The sequence below is a fragment of the Narcine bancroftii genome, chromosome 1 (assembly GCF_036971445.1).
Source record: "Narcine bancroftii isolate sNarBan1 chromosome 1, sNarBan1.hap1, whole genome shotgun sequence".
NCBI lineage: Eukaryota > Metazoa > Chordata > Chondrichthyes > Torpediniformes > Narcinidae > Narcine > Narcine bancroftii.
In genome coordinates this window covers 214,425,624-214,447,771 of record NC_091469.1, presented here as the reverse complement: position 1 = coordinate 214,447,771, position 22,148 = coordinate 214,425,624, and the positions used below count along the sequence as shown (strand labels likewise).

The window sequence follows — 22,148 nt, the reverse complement described above, 5'->3', positions numbered from 1 at the left end:
TAACATGGTATTCAAGAAAGCCATTCTTATGCATTTGATGAAGCCCTCGACCAACATGATTCACCCAATCTATGTGCATGTTAAAGTCCCCCATGATAACTGCTGTTCCATCCTTACATGCCTCCAATATTTCTTGGTTTATTACTTATGCCACTGTAATCTTAGTAGTGGGTGGTCTAAAGACAACACCCACTAGTGATTTCTTTTGGTCTTTACTGTTCCAAATCTCTACCTAAATGGACTCGACATTTTTCTCCTGAGATTTTACATCTTCTCTCATTATTACCCTGACCTCATCCTTAACTAAGAGTGCTACCCCGCCTCCATTACCTTCCCACCAGTCCTTCCTTATTACCTGATATCTAGCTTGGATATTTAATTCCCAATCTTCTCCACCCTGCAATTACATTTCTGTAATTGCCATGAAATAATACCCCTTTGTATTGATTTGTTCCACAAATTCACTGTCAACCAGCCTCCTCTCCTTGGACCCAGTTTACACTTCTTGCTGTCTTGAGACCCATAATAAAGGACCCATCTCTTCCCTGACACACTTGTTCTCTCCCCTCCTGTTAGGCAGGACAAGCACAAGTTTGAAAACATACACTACCAGATTCAAGAAACATTTCTTTATTCTGTTAACGGACTGTTGAACAGGCCTCTGATTAGTATAAGAGCATCTCTTGATCTTGCAAGCCCTATCTGATTACACCCCTTTCACTGTTTTAACTGAAATTTTCTCTGTAACCCTGTATACTGCAATTTTATACTTGAGTATGAGTTGACTTATCTGGATAGCATGGAAAACAAAGATTTTCATTGCATCTTGATTCATGTGACAATAAATAAACTATTCAAAATATTCAATATTAGAAAGATTATGAACATGAAAATCTAAATTGAAAGTCATGAATGGATCATGTAGTGAGCTACAAAAGATCTACATTGAATTGCCTGATGGTTCAGTGGATGTAGAAGGGACTGGTAAATACTTGAATAGAAATAAATTTTGTGTGAGTAAAGAGTAGGGGAGGAATCAGTTCAATCATTTGAATAAAAAAGCCAGGTACCTAAAATATATACTTTGTAGTCACTATTTAATTTGTATATTTCCAATACCTTATTTCTAACATCGGAAATATTTTGGTTTTGATCGATTGAAGCACATTGACAATGTGCTTTAGTGCCTCTTTCTGAGTTGCAATATATTATACCATAATGCATTCAATTTTGCTAGCAATAGACATAAAATTAGCAACTACATTATAATACAGGTCGAGTACCCCTTATCCAAAGATCCAAAAACCGAAAACGCTTAAAAAAAAACCAATTTTTTTTTAGCACTGACATGATGTCACAAGTGGAAAAAGATTCAACACCTGACTTGCCTATGTGGGGTTCTACTGCTGTTAGTGCCAGTTAGTACAATAATAGTTTAAAAAAATGAAATCTTTGCTTCTGGCCAGAATGATCCAAACAGAGCAGGCTCCAAGTCTTCTTCATCAATTGCAGCTGGAATCAGTGAGAGCGACTCCATTCTCAACATCGGGTGTGGTGCCATCTGCATTGAAGAAATTGCCTTGGGCTCTTGGGCGGCTGCGGAGACCTTAGTCGGGGATCGGTGGTGGCAGTGAGGAGGTGTTGGGGACCGGCAGTGGCAGTGGGGAGGTGTCGGGAATAGGCGGTGGTGGTGGGAAAGTGGTCTTTTGTCAGCAAAGATCTGGTTTTTTTTTGTTAAGTACTAATCATTATTTCATGTGAATTTTCCACTGGTCCCAAGCATTTTGGATAAGGGATACTCAAACTGTACTTTGATACAGAAGGCATGAATGTGAAAACATGAGTCACATTATGATGAAGATGGAAGATTCGATCATGAAAGCAAAGGACATGATAAAATGATGATGAAGAGACGCCTTGATTACTCAATCCGCCAGAAACTACAAATGTAATGTAATTATCTTCTGTATATTTAACTGATTGAAGGTGCTTAATTGGTATTGTGCACATGCAGAAAAAGTGGCAAATTGCATGGGATTTGAGAATAATCGTTTAAGGGCAGGTTTTTGGACATTTTAGTTTAAGAGATTAAAGCATTACAAACTTCCATCACCCAAAACTCACCCAAAATGATATTGAACATCCGTGGATTGAGAATAGCTGGACAAATCAATCGCAAGAAAACAAATCCACTATAACAAAAGGAAAAACATCTATTATGTATAAATTGCCAAAGACACCATTGCCAAAAAAATCAGCACATGCAAAAATCAGTTTGAATACATCAAGACAACTTTAACAAAGTAATGAGTTGCTGTGCAAACAATCTTCAAATCTCAAAGTCCATCTTAATCCATTGAGATCTTGGAGTAGACAACTGACAAAAAAAATGTTGAAGTGCACTTGATACTGAAATAGCTGACTCAACAATTTGGTAGTTACACGGAAATGTTCAAATTAATTGGATAACTTGCAAAGTGATAATCCATAGGGAGGAAAGAAAAAAACATTTTAACATGAGGCATACAAGGCCATAAAATCAATAGTTAAGATCTGCAAATTATTTTGTACGAGTGAATGAGTCAAAAGTAATTAAATAGAGTAATCCACAGGCATCTGACTAACATTCAAATACTTGAAGATATAGCTAAAACATATTGAGTGTGGTGGCAATGATCTAATGGATGGAGTTTCCTGGTCTCAAGCAGTCACCTCAATAATCTATTTCAACTGCTCCTTACCCTGGCAATATTTCTGAAAAGTTCCTCCTGAAATGTTTCTTCCATGGAACCCTAGCTTATCTACAGCTTTGCTCTCTAATAACTTCGCCTCAAGAGCTTGTGGGTATCAGCTTGATCAAATTCTTGTCCAAGCAAAAATGCAATGTCACTGCCCTTCACCAGAACACGTGGCTACCAAAGTCATTGGGTAATTAACTTTTTGATAGGCTTATTAATGGCATCTGGTGAAGTTCAAGCAGTGTTAAATTCCTTGCTGTAATATGAAGTACATGGTGCTAATTAAAACATGCCCAAATGGAAAACTGCAGTACAACCACAGTACAAAATAGTGAAATAAATCGATGCCATCACAAAGTCCCAAAAAATTTACCTTACAACTCTGGTTCTCATCGTAGTATTTTTTGGCCACTTCTGCTGAACAGATTTTTGTAAACATCCAAAAATAAACCTTAAAGCCCTGTGAAAATAAATTGAATTGGAAATACATTAAGAATTCACTAAGGAATTTCTTGCAGTTACAGTCCAACAATGAAACATTTGAAATATATGACATACAAATTTTATAAATATATAAAAGAACCTCATCATTCAGGGATTTATTAACCCATTTATGAATCAGAACAGGAGTGCATTAATACAAACAGATCACACTGTTACAAAAACAAAACCAGGTGTTCTTCAAAAAAATCATATATTCAATAATTCAAGCTAAAACATACTGCACTTACATGAAGAAAAATTATGAGGAGAACCACAGAGAAAGTATGCTCAAATGATAATAGACATGACATTAAAGGATAAAGTCTTAATGTGGGCAAATTAGATTAGAGTAGATGACCATAAAGGCTTTCATGGTTGTGTTAGGGGGTTAAAGGCAACTCATCTACATTTACTTCTAGCTTCCTACCATCCATGATGCCAAACTGTCCTTCAAGGTGAAAGAGTGAGTTTGACATTCACTGTTCACGATGTGGTCTCTCTATTGGAGGAACCAATCTATTTGTCGAACATCAGGTTCAATGACTTTGGCCACACAAATCACAAGCTTTAATTTACTTAATGTTTTAATTCTCTATCCCATTCTAACTTATATCTCCCTGTGGACTCCTTCACAGTTATAAAGCAGACCATTGCAAGCTGTAAGAACAGCATCTCATCTTCCATCTGGACGTGCTGCTGACTTCCAGACAAAATGTCAATTTCAACAATTTCAGATTAAATTTTTTCAACTTATATCAGAACTGCCTAGTGCTGACGAGTGATATTTGTTTAATTTTTCTCTCTCCACTGACTTTCCAGATCATTGGATTGCATTTCAGAGCTTTTACGTGCTTTTTTCTCCCCATCTAATTAACCTTTATAACCCATCGATATCTTATCGCCATGGTAACTCTAGCCTCACTCTGTCAGGGTAATTTCCTATGTCCTATGAATTCATTTACCCACTATGGAATTTAAAACCAACCTACTTTTCCTCATTGTTTCCAGCAGTGTTTATTTTTATTTCAGATATTCAGCATTTCAGTTTTGCTGAAAGACTTGAATGATGTTTCAATGAAGTTATTCAAAAGCTTTCTTTGCGCAGAGGAGGAGACAATTCAATGAATAGCTTCAAATAATTTGAGGGAAAGGGGCAGAAATTTGGCAAAAATAATGGTGCGGTCAGCAGATATTTAATTTTCAAAAGCAGTCAATGGATAGAATTTTTGTTACCATTTACTTTTTCCAGGATCTCTTATCACTGCTACGTTTGCCAATATCCTGACCAAAAACTCATGAATGGATGTTGAGGAACAGTTATGCTATTGAACTTTAAAATAGATGGTTAGACTCTCCCTTGATGGAGATGGACTTTGGATGGCAATTTTGTGGCATGAAAGTAATTTGCCTCTTAGACAAACTCTAATGCTGTCAAGGTCTTGCTGCATGAAAGCATGGACTGTTTTATTTATCATAGAAATTGAACATTAATTTATATTCTCACTTCTGACCTTATGATTAAAGATCACTGAAGAATCAGGTTAAAAATCAGAAGAGTCTTGTTCGGGCTCTGAGAAACTTTTGTGGTGATGATGGTTAACCCTCAAAAAACTATTATCATTTTCCTTCTTACAAACCATTATTTCCACTAATGAAATGCTTTCTCTTGATGTTCATTGACTACAATTTTTACCATTGATCCTTGAAATCACATTTGTTCAAAGACTGATTTGACATCAAAGCTAGTCACTCACTTCACCTCAAATTCAGCTCTTTGGTACAAGTTTGAATAAAGGTTATGATGAAGTCCGAAGTCCAGAGGTTCTGCTAGAACCCAAAGTGAGCATCAAACTGGACATGAGGCCAAAAGCTGAAGCAGCCAACAGGTTATGGGAAAGACCAAAGTAAAGCTCTGAACCCCAATGGAAAGGCAGTTTGGACTGTGTTGCTGGTAGAAACTATAGCCACTTTTTAAAAGGAAATCCATACAAGTATTTACAATTGGCTACACTGTTCCAAAATTTCATTCTAGAGAGAAATGTACATGATGATTGTTAAATTGCTAATGTCCAAGAAAGTAATGATAAACGATGGGAGAAGATAAAATTACCAAAGGTAATCTAATGAAGTCACAGTATATGGATAGACTAACAAAAAGAAATTGACCAGATGTCTTTTCAGCAATATGGAGGTAGTAAAGATTTAGAATGTGCATTGCCAATGGGCACTGATGAATGCAGGCCAGTACCCTCTTATGTAATAACTAAAATTACATGAAGCACACTCTTACGTAAAATTAACATTTGGAAAATTCTGCTTTCATAAAGATTCTCTTTTGCTAACTCTTTCAATTACCCACATGATATAAAGTAATTTCCATTACCAGTTTTCTCCACTTTTGGGTTGGAGAGCTTGAGATTGTTGCAATAGAGTAACCTGTCGTTTTGCTACTTACTGAGGCAGTTCTTCTGCAGCCATGAAAATTTTTTCCACCAATTCAGATAGGAGACCTAATAAGTGTGTCAAATTAGTGTTCACATCTTCATTTTTTTCAAGTTTAGAAGGATTTAGCTGAAAAATAAATAGGTTTCCATTATGTAACAACAGTTGCACCATGAGGAAATAAGATTTTTGTATGTAAATAAGAAAGAACAATAAAAATAAAAGGAAATATTCTATTGTATTTAATTTTTTTCAACTTTAAAATTTTAACTTTTTTTGGACATACAGTATAGTAACAGGCCATTCTGGCCCACAAGCCTATGTTTCCCAATTACACCACAATCCCCAGTAAGTTTTGAATGGTGGGAGGAAACCGGAGTACCCAGGGAAAACCCACACAGATGCGGGGAGAACGTAACAACTCCTTACAGACAGCGTAGGATTCTCTACCCAATGAGCTGAACACCTTAAATGCCCGCTTTGAGAAGAACTAAACAATCCCTATTTGAATCCCTGAAAAGGCTGAGGAGCCCATGATAGCTGTCTCTGACGGCAACATCAGAACATCAAGAGGGTGAACCCTTACAAAGCGTCACGCCCTGATGGCATACCTGGCAGGGTACTGAAAATCTGCACCAATCAATTAGCCAGAATGTACATAGACATTTTCAACCTCTCATTCTGGAAGTTGAAGGTTCCCACCAGCTTCAAAAAGGGCATCAATTATCCCATTACCCAAGAAGAGTAGCATGGGCTGCCTCAATGACTACCACCCAGTAGCACTAACTTCTACTGTGATGAAATGCTTTGAGAGGCTGGTCATGGCCAGAATTAACGCATGCCTAAGTAAACATCTGGACCTATTCCAATTCACTTATCGTCACAATCACTCCACAGCAAATGCAATATCACTGGCTCTCCACTCAGCTCTGAATCATCTTGAAAACAGCAATTCATACATACGGCTGCTCTTCAACAACTACAGTTTGGCCTTCAATACCATTATTCCATCAGTACCGGTCAAGAAGCTACAAACTCTAGGGCTCTGTACCTACCTCTGCAATTGGATCCTTGACTTTCTCATTGGAAGACAATGTCTCCTCCTCACTGATTATCAACACAGACACACCCCAAGGATGCGTGCTTAGCCTACTGCTCTACTCGTTATACACCCATGACTGCGTGGCCAGGCATAATTCCAATGCCATCTACAAATATGCCCATGTCACCACAGTTGTTACAAACGGCAATGAGGAAGCATACAGAAGGGAGATAGATATGCTGAATGAATGGTGTAATGACAACAACCTTGCACTCAACATTAGCAAAGCAAAGATATGATTATGGACTTCAGAAGGAAGTTAGGAGAACAAGGCCCAGTCCTCGTCGAGGGTTCAGTAGTGGAGAAGGTCAAGAACTTCAAATTGCTGGGGGTCAACTTCTCTGAGGATCTGTCCTGGGGCTTCTACATTGATGCAATCACGCAGAAAGCTTGCCAGCGGCAATATTTTGTGAGAGTCTGAGGTGGTTCAGTATGTCACCGAAGACTCAAAACTTCTATAGGCATACCATGGAGAGTATTCTGGCTGGTTGCATTAGTGCCTCATTTGGAGACACCAACTCTCAAGACAAGATTTCTAAATGAGGTGGTGTCTTAAGAAGCAGCTTCTATCCTCAAAGACCCCCAAGACCCAGTGCATGCCCTCTTCATTCTGCTACCATTGGGGAAAAAGTACAGGAGCCTAAAGACGAACGTTTAACGGCACAAGGTCATCTTCTTCCCTGCTCCCATCAGATTCCTGAATAATCAATGAACCAAAGACACTGTCTTACTTTTTGTGCAGTATTATTATTGCTATTTTTTTATACTAATATTGTAGGATCGTTATAATATGAAAGTTTACACGATGATGTTGCTGCAAAACACCAAATTTCTTGACTTGTTCATGACAATAAATTTTGATTCAAACCCCAGTCCTGATAGCTAATGCCTAACGGCATTGTGCTAATCACTACGCCAGTGGTTCCCAACCTTTTTATTCCAACTCACATACCACTTTAAGTATTCTCTATGTCATCGGTGCTTTGTGATTAGTAAGGGATTGATTAAGGTGGCATGTGGGTGGAAAGAAATAAATTTGAAAACCACTGTTTTAATCATGCCTAATTGACTTGTTATGTGCACGGTTTCATAACTTCAAAGGAAATGGGCCAATGACAATTTTTCTCAAGCAAAATATTTTGGTAACAATTGGGTCTAGAGCAGTGATTCTCAACCTTCTCTTCCCACTCACATACCATTTTAAGCAATCCATTACTAATCACAGAGCACCGAAGACAGAAAATACTTAAAGTGGTATGTGAGTTGGAAGAAAAAGGTTAGAAACCACTGCACTACGTCAACTGTGTCACCATAAACTAATTATTTGTAATCCTGTCAATTTTTTTGTACTTATAACTTTGACATGGGTAATTTTGGATTGTATTCAATTATGTCAAAATTACAAGTCAATTTTCAATTTAGTACTTTGTAGCGACTGTTGTGGCAGTGCTATGAAATGAAGAGACGTCCACATTGTACGAGAGTGAACCAAAAACTGACTTTATTATCAGAATTTGCCGCGTTGCCCCGAGGAGAATGCCGACTTCCAGTGATGTATGCGCTGGCTTCCATAAGTGATGTCAGCGCGTCACTGAGTCACTCCTCGGCCGGCAGTGCGCCACACAGAATCAGGGGACTCCCTTAGTTTGCACGTGGTGTCAACTGCAGGCTTCTGTTCAGTAGTGTAGGAGGGCCCACATCATCTGGGATGGCCGACTGTTGCAGCAATTCAGCCCGTCCACCCATGTGGTCACTCAGCCCGCTACACCACCCCTTCCACCACCACCACCCTCCAGAATCGTTGCCACCATCCTCTGAGTGGTTTAACAGTCTCTGGGCAGTCGGTCTCTGTGTCTGACCTGGGGGTCCGGGGCTGGCAGGTCAGAATCCAGGTATGTGGCTTTGAGGTGGTTGCCTGTGAATCTGTTCGGCCGGTTGCCAATATCCAGTGTAAACACGACTCTGCCTCTCTGTAGTACCTTGAGCGGGCCTTCGTATGGGCACTGTAAGGGTGTTCCTTGCTGACTTCTCCTTACAAAATCGTAATGGGTAGACTGCAGTTCTGCGGGGATGTGGTTGAGCAGCGAGCCATGTTGAGACAGTGGCGGGGAGCCGTTCACCCCTTGCACCCTCAAACTCTAGAGGGTGTCTAAGGCACTGGGCTGTGGGCTGGGGTGGGGTTGGGGGGGTTGAAATGGATATCCTCGGGAATAGTGGAATGGTGAATAGGAAGCACTACATCATCTCTGCGGATAAGGCTGCTGGCAGGTCCTCCTTCGGTGCTGTGCGAATGCCTAGGAGTTCGCACAGGAGCTCATTCACCCAGTTCAGGCCATGCAGCCGGGCTTTCAAGGCGGCCTTCAGGTGGCAGTGGAAACACTTATCCAGGCCGTTTACTTGGGGGTGGTAGGATGTGTTGTGGTGTACTTGACTGCTGCAGAATTAGTCAGGTTGGACCAGAGCAAGGAGATGCCCCTTGGTGCGAGGTGATGTGGATCAGGACTCTGAAGCATACAACCCAGCAGGATAGAAAAGTCCTGGCATATGTCTCCGTGTCGCACGCAGGCATAGGTATTACCACCAGCCAGCGGGTAAAACGGATCGTTGTGAACAAGTACTGCGTTCCCTGGCTCCCTGGAGTGGGCCGACAATGTCTACATTGACATGCTCAAACCGGCGCTGCGCTGGCTCAGAAGTCTGGAGTGGGGCTTTCGTGTGCCGGTGTAGTTTGGCGCACTGGTACCGTAAGCAGCTTTGGGCCCACAGGGTCATGTCTTGGTGGAGGCCATGCCACACGAACTTGTCAGACATCAGGTGGGCCATGGACCTTATGGAGGGGTGGGATAGGCCATGGATTTGGTTGAAAACCCACTGTCGCCAGGTCATGGGTAGGATAGGTCTGGGAAAACCTGTAGAGACGTTGCACAGCAGGAATGGGCCTCCTGGTGAGGGGCATAAATTGCTGACATCCTATCTGCATCCTCCGTCTGGTCCTTGGTGAGCTGGGCGATGTCGAGCCCTCCTGAGGTTGTAGCAATCGTAGGTCTGGATAGCGCGTTGGCCACCACGTTGGACTTGCCTGCGACATGGCGAATGTCCGTGGTATACTCTGAGATTTAGGAGAGGTGCAGCTGTTGTCTCGCCGACCACGGGTTCAAGACCTTGCAAAGTGCATAGGTTAGCAGTTTGTGGTCCGTGTAGGCGGTGAAAACCTTTCCCTCCAGCATGTACCGGAAATGCTGTATCGCCAGGTACAGGGCCAACAGTTCGTGGTTGACATGTTGTATTTTAGCTCTGGCATTCGAAGGTGATTACTGAAGAAAGCAAAGGGGCGCCAGTGCGCGTTGACCCATTGCTCCAGGACTGCGTCCACTGGTCTGTCTGACACATCTGGATGTGCCAACACCATGGCCCTTGCCAGTGCTGATTTTGTAATGTGAAAGGCTTCTGTGGCATCCGGTATCCACTAGAGCGTCTTGTCACTGAGCTTGACAAGGTCGAAACAGGGGCTACATTAGGGGGGGCCACTCCCAGTAGGGAGAGATGGTAGAAGTTAATCATCCACAGGAACTCATGCAGGCCTTTGGTCATGCTTGGCTTGGGGAAATTTTGAATGGCTTCCACCTTGTCGGGCAGTGGTATGGCTCCCTCTGGGGTGATACGGTGTCCCAAGAAGTCTATTGTCTCTAAGCCAAACTGGCACTTACCTGGTTCACTGTGAGCCCAAACTGCTGCAGTCTGTCGAATAGGAGGGTCAGATGCATCCTGTGAGTGTTGTGCGGGGCTGGTGATGAAGATGACGTCAAAGTAGACGAACATGAAATCAAGGACCCTGCCTTCATTAGTCCTAATGGCATCTGAAGGAACTTGAAAAGGCCAAAGGGTGTGATGATTGCCATTTTCAGAACGTCGCTAGAGTGTACCTGGATCTGGTGGTATCCTTTGACGAGGTCCACCTTGGAAAAAACTCGGCAGCCTTGTGGCGAAGTACAAGACATGTAGGATAGGGTATCTGACCGGGACTGTCGCCTCGTTCAGCTGTCTGTAGTTGCCGCATGGGCGCCAACAGCTGGAGCTTTTCTGCACCATGTGGAGTGGGGAGGCCCATGGTGGACGATCCTTAGCTCCTCCATTGTGGTGAACTCAGCCTTGTCTTGTTGGAACTTCTCTTGTGGGAGACGTCAGCCTGGCGTGCACTGGGGGCCTGGCAGTCTCTATGTGGTGCTCCATGCCATGCGGCGGGTTAGAGTCATGGAAGTTTGGGGCCAGTAAGGCTGGGTATCTGGCCAGTAGGCGGGCATACTCATCTCGGTCCAGAGTGTGGATCCCTAATGACAGGAACGTTACTGCAGGGTGAGGGGGAAAGACTGAAATGTGGCAGCATTCACCAACCAGCATCTCATCGTGTCCACCAGCAGTTTGTGTGCCCTTAGAAAATCTGCTCCGACTAGTGCCTATCTCATGGCCGTGATCGTGCACTCCCACTGGAAGACCGTGTCTGTGACATGGATGGTGACTAGGCGGGTCCTGTAGCTTGGGATGGAGCATCCATTCGCCGCTTGCAGGGGGAAGCCCTTGGGGTTGTGTCTAGCCTTGACTAAGAAGTCTCTCCATCTGTTGGACTCCAAGGTAGAGTAGCCCTTTCAGAGTGCCAACCACTGAGGCCACTATTGGCAGCCGGTTTGCCCTATTCCCGTCGCCATGTTAGGTTTGGTAGTGGGGTCTGAGCATGGGTGGGGGGGGAGTGCACCGCTGGGTGTTCCAGCCCCATCGGCTGTGGTAGAAACTGTATTCACTGTGCTTCTCTGTGTGCCCATCACGTTGCAGCTATGCTGCGGTCACTGTTGGGGTTTCCGGCAGGCTGGTCACAATGATGCCGCCGCCGGCCTGCATGTGGAGGGAGCTCTGCAGTGGGGTGCGGAAAAGCCTGTCTGCCGAGGAAACGTGTTCCGGCAGCAAGGCCTCGAATAGGAAACAGTCTGTACGCCAATCCGCTAATGCCACCATCTCATGCACGAGCTTAGAGGGATTCTTGTCACCCAGGCCCTGCAAGTTTAAGATATGAACGGCACACTTGTGCTGGCTGAGTTCTAGGGAGTCGAATTGTTCATATTTATGCTCCACTGGTGGGTTCTCCACGAAGGAGCTTACTTTGGAAGTGGTAGGTTCATTACCTGGGTTGAACTTAAAGGAGTCAAATAGTTCAGTATTTTACTGTTTCTAAGCTTATACATTTTAACTGTTTGAATGGTTGCTAATAATGATATTTATACCATCCAATCACGTGGAGAGGATGAGTGCCAGAATGTGATCAGCATTTCGAGAACATCTCCAGGAATACCGCTGTCTGAGAGCAGTACCAATCATCATTTCTTAGAAATGCCCTTGCTGCTACTACGAGGAAGAGGTCTAGGTGCCACAACACTCACACCATCAGGGATTCAGGAATAGCTGCTCCCCCCCCCCATCAGACTCCTCAAAAACAAACTCAATCAGGGACTCGTTATTTTTTTAAATCTCTTCTCTCTATTGCACAGTTATTGACATTTGTTTATTTGTTTACATGTGTACATTATGTACAATTTCTTTTGCACTACCAATAATTGGCAATTCTGCAGACCTGCAGGAAAAAAGGAATCTCAGGGTTCGTTGTATGTGTTGTCATGTTATGTACTCTGACAACAAACTTGAAATTTGATGGTTACATCACAGCTTCATTTTACACATGGTTTAATTAAAATGAAAATTGATTCCATATTATGTGCATTGACAAGTGACAGGAGGGAAAGGAGTAGGTCATTCCTTTGCTAAGGCCTCTTGTGCAGATTTTTGCTGAAATCATGTTAGGCTCCAACTCTGAAATATGTACAACAAATTTAGTGTTGATGTAAAGTTGAACATGTTCCTTACTGATATTAAAATTTTACTACAAAGGTACTTCTGAATACCCAAAGTAACCCTAAGTTACAGCCCTTGTCACAATAAATTTATTGTATCTATTACAGTACCTCACATGATTGTTTACTCTCCATTATCTTTAAAATGGTTTCTTTCAGAGCATGATGGATAAATGGTGTTGCTGTTGACTTCATGTATTGTTCCATAAGTGTGCTTGACAAAGTTGTGGCACGAAAGAGTGTGGTAGATTCATCTGGGGGAAAGTTACAACGAATGTTAAAATTGAAAGAGCGTCTCTGAAACCAATTCCAAAACTAAAAAGCATATTTCACATACAAGCAAAGTAATTCTATATTTCAAATAAAATAAAAAAACTATAATGAATAGGTTATAAAGTAAACAGGAATCTAGACACTTGTGCAGTACACAAAAGTGCTGGAGAAATTCAGCAAGTTACGCAGCATCCATATTAAGCAGAAAACAGCCAACATTTCAGGCCTGAGCCCTTCTTTAAGAGTGCCAAAAATCAGGCAAATGCGCCAATAATAAAAGGTTTGGGGGGGGGGGTGGGCTGGGAAAGAATGGGAATGTGTTCCTGGTAGTGGGATCCTGTTCTAGATTGCGGAAATTACATAGAATATGTTGGTTGTAGAGGCACATGGGCTGGTAGGTGGGGATGAGGGGAAGCCAGTCCTTATATCTATGAGGGAATAGCCAGGACAGATATCCAGGAAATAGAGATGTGGGTGAGGCTTAGTATATAACAGGAGAGTGGAAGTTATGTTTTCTGAAAAAGGAGGACTGGAATGGAAAGAGTCATCCTGTGAGCAGATTTGGTAGAGACAGAGGAATTAAGAGATAGAATCCTTACAGGAGATACAGTGGGAAGAAATGTAGTCAAGGTAAATGTGGGGGGTAAGTGACTTTCTATAAAATGAAGATTATAGAAGATGAAGAATACTTACAGGAGATAGAGTGGGAAGAAATGTAGTCAAGGTAAATGTGGGGGGTAAGTGACTTTCTATAAAATGAAGATTATAGAAGATGAATAGATTAATGACTTGGGTGCAATTGGACGTACCTTCCATGCTAATTTCTCTGTCATTTAGTATACGTAATAATAATGATTCAAGCTTCTCGTGCCGGAAAATTCTTAGCAGAATACTCGCCAATAATGTGCGATCCTGGCCACATACGTGTGATAATGCATATATCACATGAAATTCTTTCTGCAGAATAAGCTGAAAAATGAAATATTTGATAAGAAAGTGAATAAAATGCAAAATAGATTTTAATTTATTTTGATGAAATTTCTTAGAAATGTACAACTTCAATGCAAATACTTTGTTGGTGTAGACTTTAAAACATTGTAGAAAAAAATGCCATAAAGGAAGTTTAACAAGTCTGATGTGAAAAATTTGTATCAAGTCCAGTGCCTAGTTGATGATGCAATCTGGTAGAGAATAATTTTTTAAAAACTTTAAATGTGACTGCTCAATGTGATTCACTGTCCTTTAGAAATACAATTCTTATTTTTAAAGCAGTAGCTTAGAAATTGAAAACTAAATTCTCTCTCAGAGTAGTGATTCAAGGGAAGAGAAATATAAAGAAGGGAAGACAACAACCACCACCCCCACCCCACCCCCCGTCTGTCCATCTTGGGTTGAAATGAGAATGTACTCAATAGAGGAGGGGGAAGCAAAGGACTTTATCTATAAATGGAGTTTCAAATCACTAAAGAAACAGACAGATAAACCCCATTCTAATACATATGATTAGAATGTGGCAAGAAATTAATGTGTATAGGAAAAAAAGGTAGGGATATCAATAAAAGCCCCATTGTGTAAAAATGTGTTAATGCCTATGTATATCGGCAATATTAAATTTGTGATATGACAAAGGCGTAAGATACATTAAGGAATGTTACATGGAAGAAACTCTTTAAGTCCTTTGAACAATTCAAACACAATACGGAGTGGCCAGTGAGATCTTATTCTGTTTTCTCCAGCTTAGATCATTCTTAAGAGAAAGATGGGGACCAACATTAACCCCACCTGAAATTAGTGAAACTGAACGAATTGTTTGGATAGGAACTACATCCAAATTTATAACAAAAATGTACTCTGCCCTCCAGAGCGAAAGCGCAAAACCAGGGTTGCAAAGATCAAGGGAAAGATGGGAGTCGGACATGGGTGTGGTGATTTCAGAAAGAAGCTGGTCAGATTGGTGTAAGGACAGCATGACATCAATTATAAATGCAAAAATATGGACTGATACAGTATAATATTTTTACACAAATTATATCTTACTCCACAAAAGTTACACAGATCAAAAACTAAAGTTTCAGAGATGTGTTTCAGGTGTGGGACTGAGACAGGAACTTTTCTACATGCCATGTGGTCATGCGCGGAAGTGAGGCCATTTTGGCAAGAGATCACAGAAAAATTAACCAGGATAACAGGAATGGCATCATGGGTGACCCAGAGCCATATCTGTTAGGTAATTTCATGGAAATAAATGACAAATCGTCTAAATACCAAATCTCATGTATAAAAATGGTGGTAGCGAAAAAATGTATTGTGATCACTTGGAAGTCCAACTCCCCTCTACTTATAGCAAGAATGATTGCAGAAATGAACAGCTGTGTATCTATGGAAAAAAAAATCACATGCAACTTAAAGAACAAATATGACATTTTTGTACAGGTCTGGCAGCCTTACCTGGACCACATAGGGTCCCAGATACAGTAATAAAAAGGAACAAAAAAAGGGTATAAAAGTAACTTTTATATATACAAAAAAGTAGTTTTCCATACTGTACTCTATATATTTAAAATAGATGTAAGCTCTGACAGTGAACGGATCTGTATGTATTGGAGGGGGGAGGGAGATGAAGGGACTGTTTTATTTTTGTTTGTTGTGTTACTGAGAAAAAGTTTAATATATTGTATATTTAAAATGTTACTATGTATAACTTTTGAAAAAAAAATTTAAAAAGGGAAGGTACATTGGCTTGTAAAACACACATGTATGAATTTGGAAATGTAATGGTTTAATTTGGAAATATAATTCTTTTAGTTGCTATCCACATTACTTCAATGCCTGCTAGGTAAATCAACAGAAACAGGAATTCAAACTATGTCCCAATTTAGTAATTCTATGTCTAATAAGTGTTTTTCCGAAGGTTCCACTAAAAACTCTTAGCTCAACTCAGAAAATAGAAGAAACACTCAGCAGGTCATGCTGCATTCATGGAGAAAAAAAACTTCCCAGGCAACTTTTGAAATCCTTTTCTAAACTTTATCATCTTGTTCTCGCTTTGGCTGTGAATGCAATTTTTTTCATTCAAATATTATTTTGGGGTATTCCTCCAAATCACAGTCTTTACATAAATGCTATTTTTTTTTTAAATGTGCAACCTAACAACTTAGATACATTACTATGTTTAACACCTTTAGTACTGTCTGCATGGTGTTTGCATGCAATGCCATCAATAGAAGCACATATTTCTTAGGAATTTTGCCCATACAAACAATTTTTAAAAATTTGATTAAAACTATTACGAAGATGCAAAGTGCTGAAAGCAAATTATACCTCTTTGAACTCACTGTATTCCTCTTCTGGCATTATCTTTTCCAATGAATATCGTGCCCTCACACGTAGTGTTCCTGGCTCAATTCCTTTCAGTGGAAAATATGAACTGAGAGGGAACCACTCATCTATCAATTGACCTTTCTGTAACCTACTCAACTGGCAGCGCATAAATACTGAAGGAAAAAAAACACAAATAAAACAGTTAAAACACTATATTTTCATGAGTTTAAAATAAAAACAATAATTGATGCAGAGTATCCAAAACATCATGTCCTGGATTTCTACAATTCTAACCAGATTATCAAACAGAATGAGTTTTCTGCTTCTCACTCACCAAAAATTAATTCTCCCCATTCTTGGGGTGTTCATAAAAACAAGTTTCAAACTCTATAATCTGTTAACTGACCACAACACTATCCTGCAATTGCAAAAATGCTGCAAAAACCTGTTTAGCAAGTTGGGTAAAGAAGAACGATAGTAGGTTTTAGAGTGAAGAGTGTACATTGACTACAGTGAGGATGACTTTAAAGAAAATTGGCAAAAAAATGTAGAGTAGATGATAAAGATAAACAAGAGATAAACATAGTAATTGTGAGAGAAAGATTGGTTCAAAAGCTAAATTTTTGGTTATTAGAATCATCAGAATTAAAAAGGAACATGCTGTAAATTATTCCACAGGCAACAACGAAGGATAGTGAAACAATGTTATTGAGCGGCATTATAATAGTCTCCTGCAGGACATTCCATAATCAGGTCAATTAGATGAGTTGGAGATCAGACCTCCAGCATCTGACTTCCAACTTCCCTGCCATTTTGCCAGGCATTCTGGTTTATGCAAATAGAACTACCACATTCATTTCAAATAAATGAAATGTGCCCATGAACAGGAGACAAAATGGCACTAAGAACAGCCAGGGATGAACACTCTAGAAGGAAAAGCAGGGGTATGCACAGAAGATCTATAGTCAGGTGTGCCACACTGGCAATGCAAGGCACAAGGGGTAAGGTATTAAAACAATAACAAATTACAAGACAGCTTGCGAGTCATAGGTAATGACAACTCAGTTCCAGACAAACTGAACATCTCTATGCACAATACGACGAGAAGAATAGATTGACTTCAAAGAAAGCTGTCTTCCCCTCAAGAACAGGGTCCTTGCATAGCCACAGCTGAAGTGAGGAGAATCTTATCCAAGGTGAACCCACACAAGGTGATATGACCAGACAACATACCCAATTGGGAATTGAAGGACTGTGCTGACCAACAGGGGTCTTCATGGACATCTTCAACAAGTCATTACAGCAGTCCAATGTCCACGCAGGTTTCAAGGAAGCCACCATCATCCCAGTGCCAAGGTGGGAGATACTAATAGTCCTCAACTACTACAGCCCAGAGCCCAATGGTACAGACCTCCATCATTATGAAATGCTTCAAGTGTCTGGCGATGGATGCATGAAAGCACCTCCCAGAGGCACTGAATCCATTTCAATTCATCTTCTGATAGAAACATTACACTAATGATGCTATAGCCTTGTCCCTTCATTGACCCTGCTGAAGAACAATACCTCCTATGTCAGGCTACCGTTTATTGTATTAAACACTAAGCTGAAGTCACCAGAGGCTAGTGATGAAGCTGTCCTCGCTGAGACTCAAAAACCCATCTTTGTAACTGAATTCTGGACTTCTTAACGGAAAGACCACATTCCATCCAGGTTGGCAGCAGAACGTCAAGCACCATCGCGCTGAGCACTGGCACACCTCAGGGCTGTATGCTCAGCCCACTCCTGTTCATGCTACTGACCCATGTCTGTCACGACAGATCTGTTCCAACAAAGCCATCAAATTATTTGATTTGATTTGTATATATGATTTACCGGGACCTTTGTTTGAAGAGGGCTCGTAAAATCAGACAGGAACCCTACCACCCCGCACACAGCAGCATCAGCTTCTTCCCATGGGCAGTGAAACTGCTAAATGACTGACTGATGAGCTGCTAAAACAACTTTCTGAGACTCCCCTATTTATTAGTATTTTTTATTTTAAATATATCTATTAGTATAAGTGTGCTATGTGCACATGTGTGTTTGCACGATTTTGCACTGTGGACTGAAGAACGCTGTTTCGTTGGGTTGTAGTAGTATAATTGAATAAATAAATTTGAACTTGAAAATGTGATAAATCATTTTCAGACCAAGATTGGATTTTTAAGGTGGCGCATAGGATACACATGTCCAAACTCAAATGATCTCGTTTTTACACAGATGTCGATCCACTGTGCGAACAAAGTGTAAAATGTTTGAAACTTCATTGATTAATATGTTTTGGGAGTGCCCTAATTTAGAAACATTTTGTAAAGATATTTTTCAGACATTATCAATGATTCTAAAGATCAAATTAGAATCGTGATATTCCTCCCATTTTCAGTTCATTTTACTGTGTGGGCTTGTCCTTTAAGAGAGCAAATTAAATAAACTTTGTAGATGTTTAAATATGTGAGAGGGCTATAGCTTTGGAAGATAGCATGCTCTTGATACATTTTAAGAAAGTCTTGGAGAAGTCTTGAAGCAGACACCATATGACCAGCTTATTTGAAAATGGCCCATGAAACCATTTTGAAAGCAGCACAAAAAGAGAGACATCTTTGTGGGATTGAGAAACCCAATCGGGCTCATCGTGTGATCATAGACAACACTGTCAAGAGTTCCTCTTTTTGCTTTCTGAGGAATGAGAGACCACTCTACTTCTACTGACTCAAGATAGGGTTTTAAAGTTTGCAGAAGAAAAATTGCTCTCTATATCTACTGTCCCATGAAAAGGGTTCTAATTGCTGAAAAAGGCATTTCTCTGAAGCACTTCAGCCAGGGTGTCATGAGTAATCAACCTTCTGTCACCCCCTGTCTCTTTCACCCACTTCAGAAACTGCTAACTTCAACTAAGGCAGTGATTCTCAACCTTTTCCTTTCCTCTCACATACCACTTTAAGTATTCCCTATACCATAGGTGCTAAATGATTAGTAAGGGATTGCTTAAGGTGGTATGTAGGAGGAAAGAAACAGATTGAAAATCACTGTTTTAATGGTACCTAATTGACTCATTATGTGCATGGTTTCATAACGCCAAAGGAAATGGGCCAAAGACAATTTTTCTCAAGCAAAATGTTTCAGTAACAATTGGGTCTCAACCTTCCCTTCCTACTCACATACCACCTTAAGCAAACCCTTACTAATCACAGACCCCTGATGCCATGTGGATTACTTAAAGTGGTATGTGAGTGGAAAGAAAAAAGGTTGAAAACCACTAATCTGCATGTCTCACCATTCATCTCAGGCCTGTGTGTCTCAACCATTTTAAAGCCTGCGTGCCTCAATGATTTAAGGCCTGTATATCTCACTATTCGTCTCAGGCCTTCATGTTGCATTAATCTCAAGCCCATGTGTTATCACCAAATTTCTGAACTTTGAGCTACCTTCCCAAAATTGAGCCTTGAGCTGTAGTGCATAGTTAATGTTTAAGTAGATAATTATATACAAATTTAGTTAAGTTTAGATGTTAGTAAATTACAGTAGGTGTGAAATAATTGTTAATTAATAATTTAAAATATTATTTTAAATTTAACACTATCTGGGCTCATTTTTATTGCTGCTGAGGTGTATGTAACAGAATCATGCCCTCTTATTGTTTTGCTTGATTTTTCTTAAGAAGAGGAAATATTCAATTCAAGAGAAAATTTTAGTTTTTACCTCGTTAATAGCTAGATGAGCAATTTTAATGAAATGGAAAGATGACTTTCTGCCTACTCATGCTCAGTGGTTACATGACATTAGGACCTATTTAAGCTTAGATAAAATTAGATACAATATTAAAGACAGAAAGTTTCAATTTGACAAGACGTAGGGCCCATTCATAGAATAATATCATAAGTGGAAGATATTAAGAAGTCTGGATGCTCCAGAGATTCTCTGTCTGGTGTCTGAAATTCCATATCTTTACAATTTTACAAGTTGACCTTGATTAGAGAGAGAGGGGTTAGATTAGTCAGAGAGAGAGAGAGAGAGAGAGAGAGAGAGAGAGAGAGAGATTTGGGCGATGTCTCTTACTGTTCTATTCTTCCTTTTCAGCCTTATAACAGCTTCTTTGTCACAACTCTGGTCCTCATGTTGATAAATGGCAACTACAGACTCCAAAGGTCACCAAAAGCTTAGAAGCAAGCCTAGCTCTCTTATACCTGCACCAATGAAACAATTAAATAAACTCAAGTATTCACAAACAACAGTTAAGCCAAATGTCCCAAATTTTATGATGCCCTGAAATGAGGGGACTATGTATAAAAAATTCTATAATTTCTACATGGTCAAACCAAAATGTATACAAATAACCTTGAATAAAATCTGGAATGTGCACTTTAACTATAAGTGAATTGTTTGATTATAAATTGAAAACTGAGGGTCACAGGGGCAAATAAAGTTTAAAAAAGTGCCTTTGTCCCAAACATTATGGAGGGCCCTGTATATATTTATTTTAGGACTTTAAGGCATTAATTATTTTCATTTTAATAATATATCATCTAAAATAACCAGGAATTATTTTCAAAACTAAAAAAATATGCTTATTTGACAAGTATTTAAATGTTTTGGTCTATCAGAGAGACTGAAGGCTTTTACAACAGGAAACCATCAAATCGGAGCTGTGTGAATGAGGTTGGGGGGGGGCGTATTGCTCTGGTGCACCTCTGATGATAGTTGGAGCACTCTCATGGAGAGCCTTTGTGTTTTGGTCAGGTTAGTGCTGGTGGAATTTTGACAATAGGTTAGGTTTAGGCTGATCTGGCTGAATATTTTAGCTAAATGATAAAATGTCATTGATTTGCAATGTGAACTGTTTCTTTCTGCAAGTACTGACCATCCTTATGAGTACCTGAGCACTTTGATTTCAATATAATAAAAAGCATAAGTGATTAAGACAGGAAAGATGAAGAGCCAATTGCACTGATAAGGGAACTAAAGCTATGAGATGTAAACATCAGGAATGAACCCAGTCAGCAAGCACGCACAATACACAGAATTGCAAGTATTAATGCACTACAAGAATTGGTGTTAGGACCTTTGCTGTTTGTAATACACATGAATGACATGGATGTGGGAGGATGATTACAAAAAAGGCAGATTTATTGATCATAGAGATTGCAAGGATATATTGATGTGTTGATAATATGAGCTGAAAGATGGCAGGTGGGGTTGAATCAGAATTTAGTCATCATCAAGTCATGAAATTCATAGTTTTACGGCAGCATCACGGTAAAAACATTCATATAATTCACCTTACAAAAATAAATAAAAATAGTGCATGAGAAATCAAAGAAAGGCATCGTCTTCAGGCTCCTGTACTGTTTTCCTGATGGAAGCAGAGTGAAGAGGGCATGGCCTGGGTGGTGGGGGTCCTTGAAGTTAGGAGTGAAGTCTGTGATGTCACAGGCCGAGTTAACAACCTTCTGGAGATTTTTCTTGTCTTGAGCATTGGCACCTCTGTACCAGAGATGCAACCAACCAGAATGCTTTTTACGGTACACTTCTGCAGAAGTTTTCGAGAGTCTTCGGTGACATACTCAATCTCCTCAAACACCCAACAAAGTATAGCCATTGAGGAGCCTTCTTCATGTTTGCATCGACATGGAGGCTCAAGGACAGATCCCCAGAGATGTTGACACCCAGAAATTTGAATTTCTTGACACTCTAGTCAAGAACTTGAATCTAGTTGTAGGGGTTAAAATGTATTTCATGCTCACAAACAGTCTGATTCTAGTTGTCGTTTAACATATTTTATGTCGTCTCCTAGCAACATCTTTGAGCCAAGGTTACAGCTGGTTTCTCGACATACTGGGGGAATAACATGTT

General features: G+C 40.2%; 1 protein-coding gene across 7 annotated transcripts in view; it reads right to left on the bottom strand.

Annotated features, from left to right (window-relative positions):
- rasa1a (RAS p21 protein activator (GTPase activating protein) 1a) overlaps window positions 1-22,148 on the bottom strand; it is a 232,161-nt gene that overhangs the window by 19,576 nt on the left and 190,437 nt on the right. For all 7 annotated transcript variants that reach the window (XM_069890456.1, XM_069890428.1, XM_069890408.1 and 4 more), the window contains 6 exons: window positions 16,257-16,429; window positions 13,745-13,904; window positions 12,774-12,916; window positions 5,677-5,792; window positions 3,112-3,198; window positions 2,125-2,192 (listed from right to left, as the gene is read on the bottom strand). In XM_069890456.1, coding sequence (XP_069746557.1) covers window positions 2,125-2,192; window positions 3,112-3,198; window positions 5,677-5,792; window positions 12,774-12,916; window positions 13,745-13,904; window positions 16,257-16,429 — 747 coding nt within the window. The remainder of the gene's footprint in view (window positions 1-2,124; window positions 2,193-3,111; window positions 3,199-5,676; window positions 5,793-12,773; window positions 12,917-13,744; window positions 13,905-16,256; window positions 16,430-22,148) is intronic.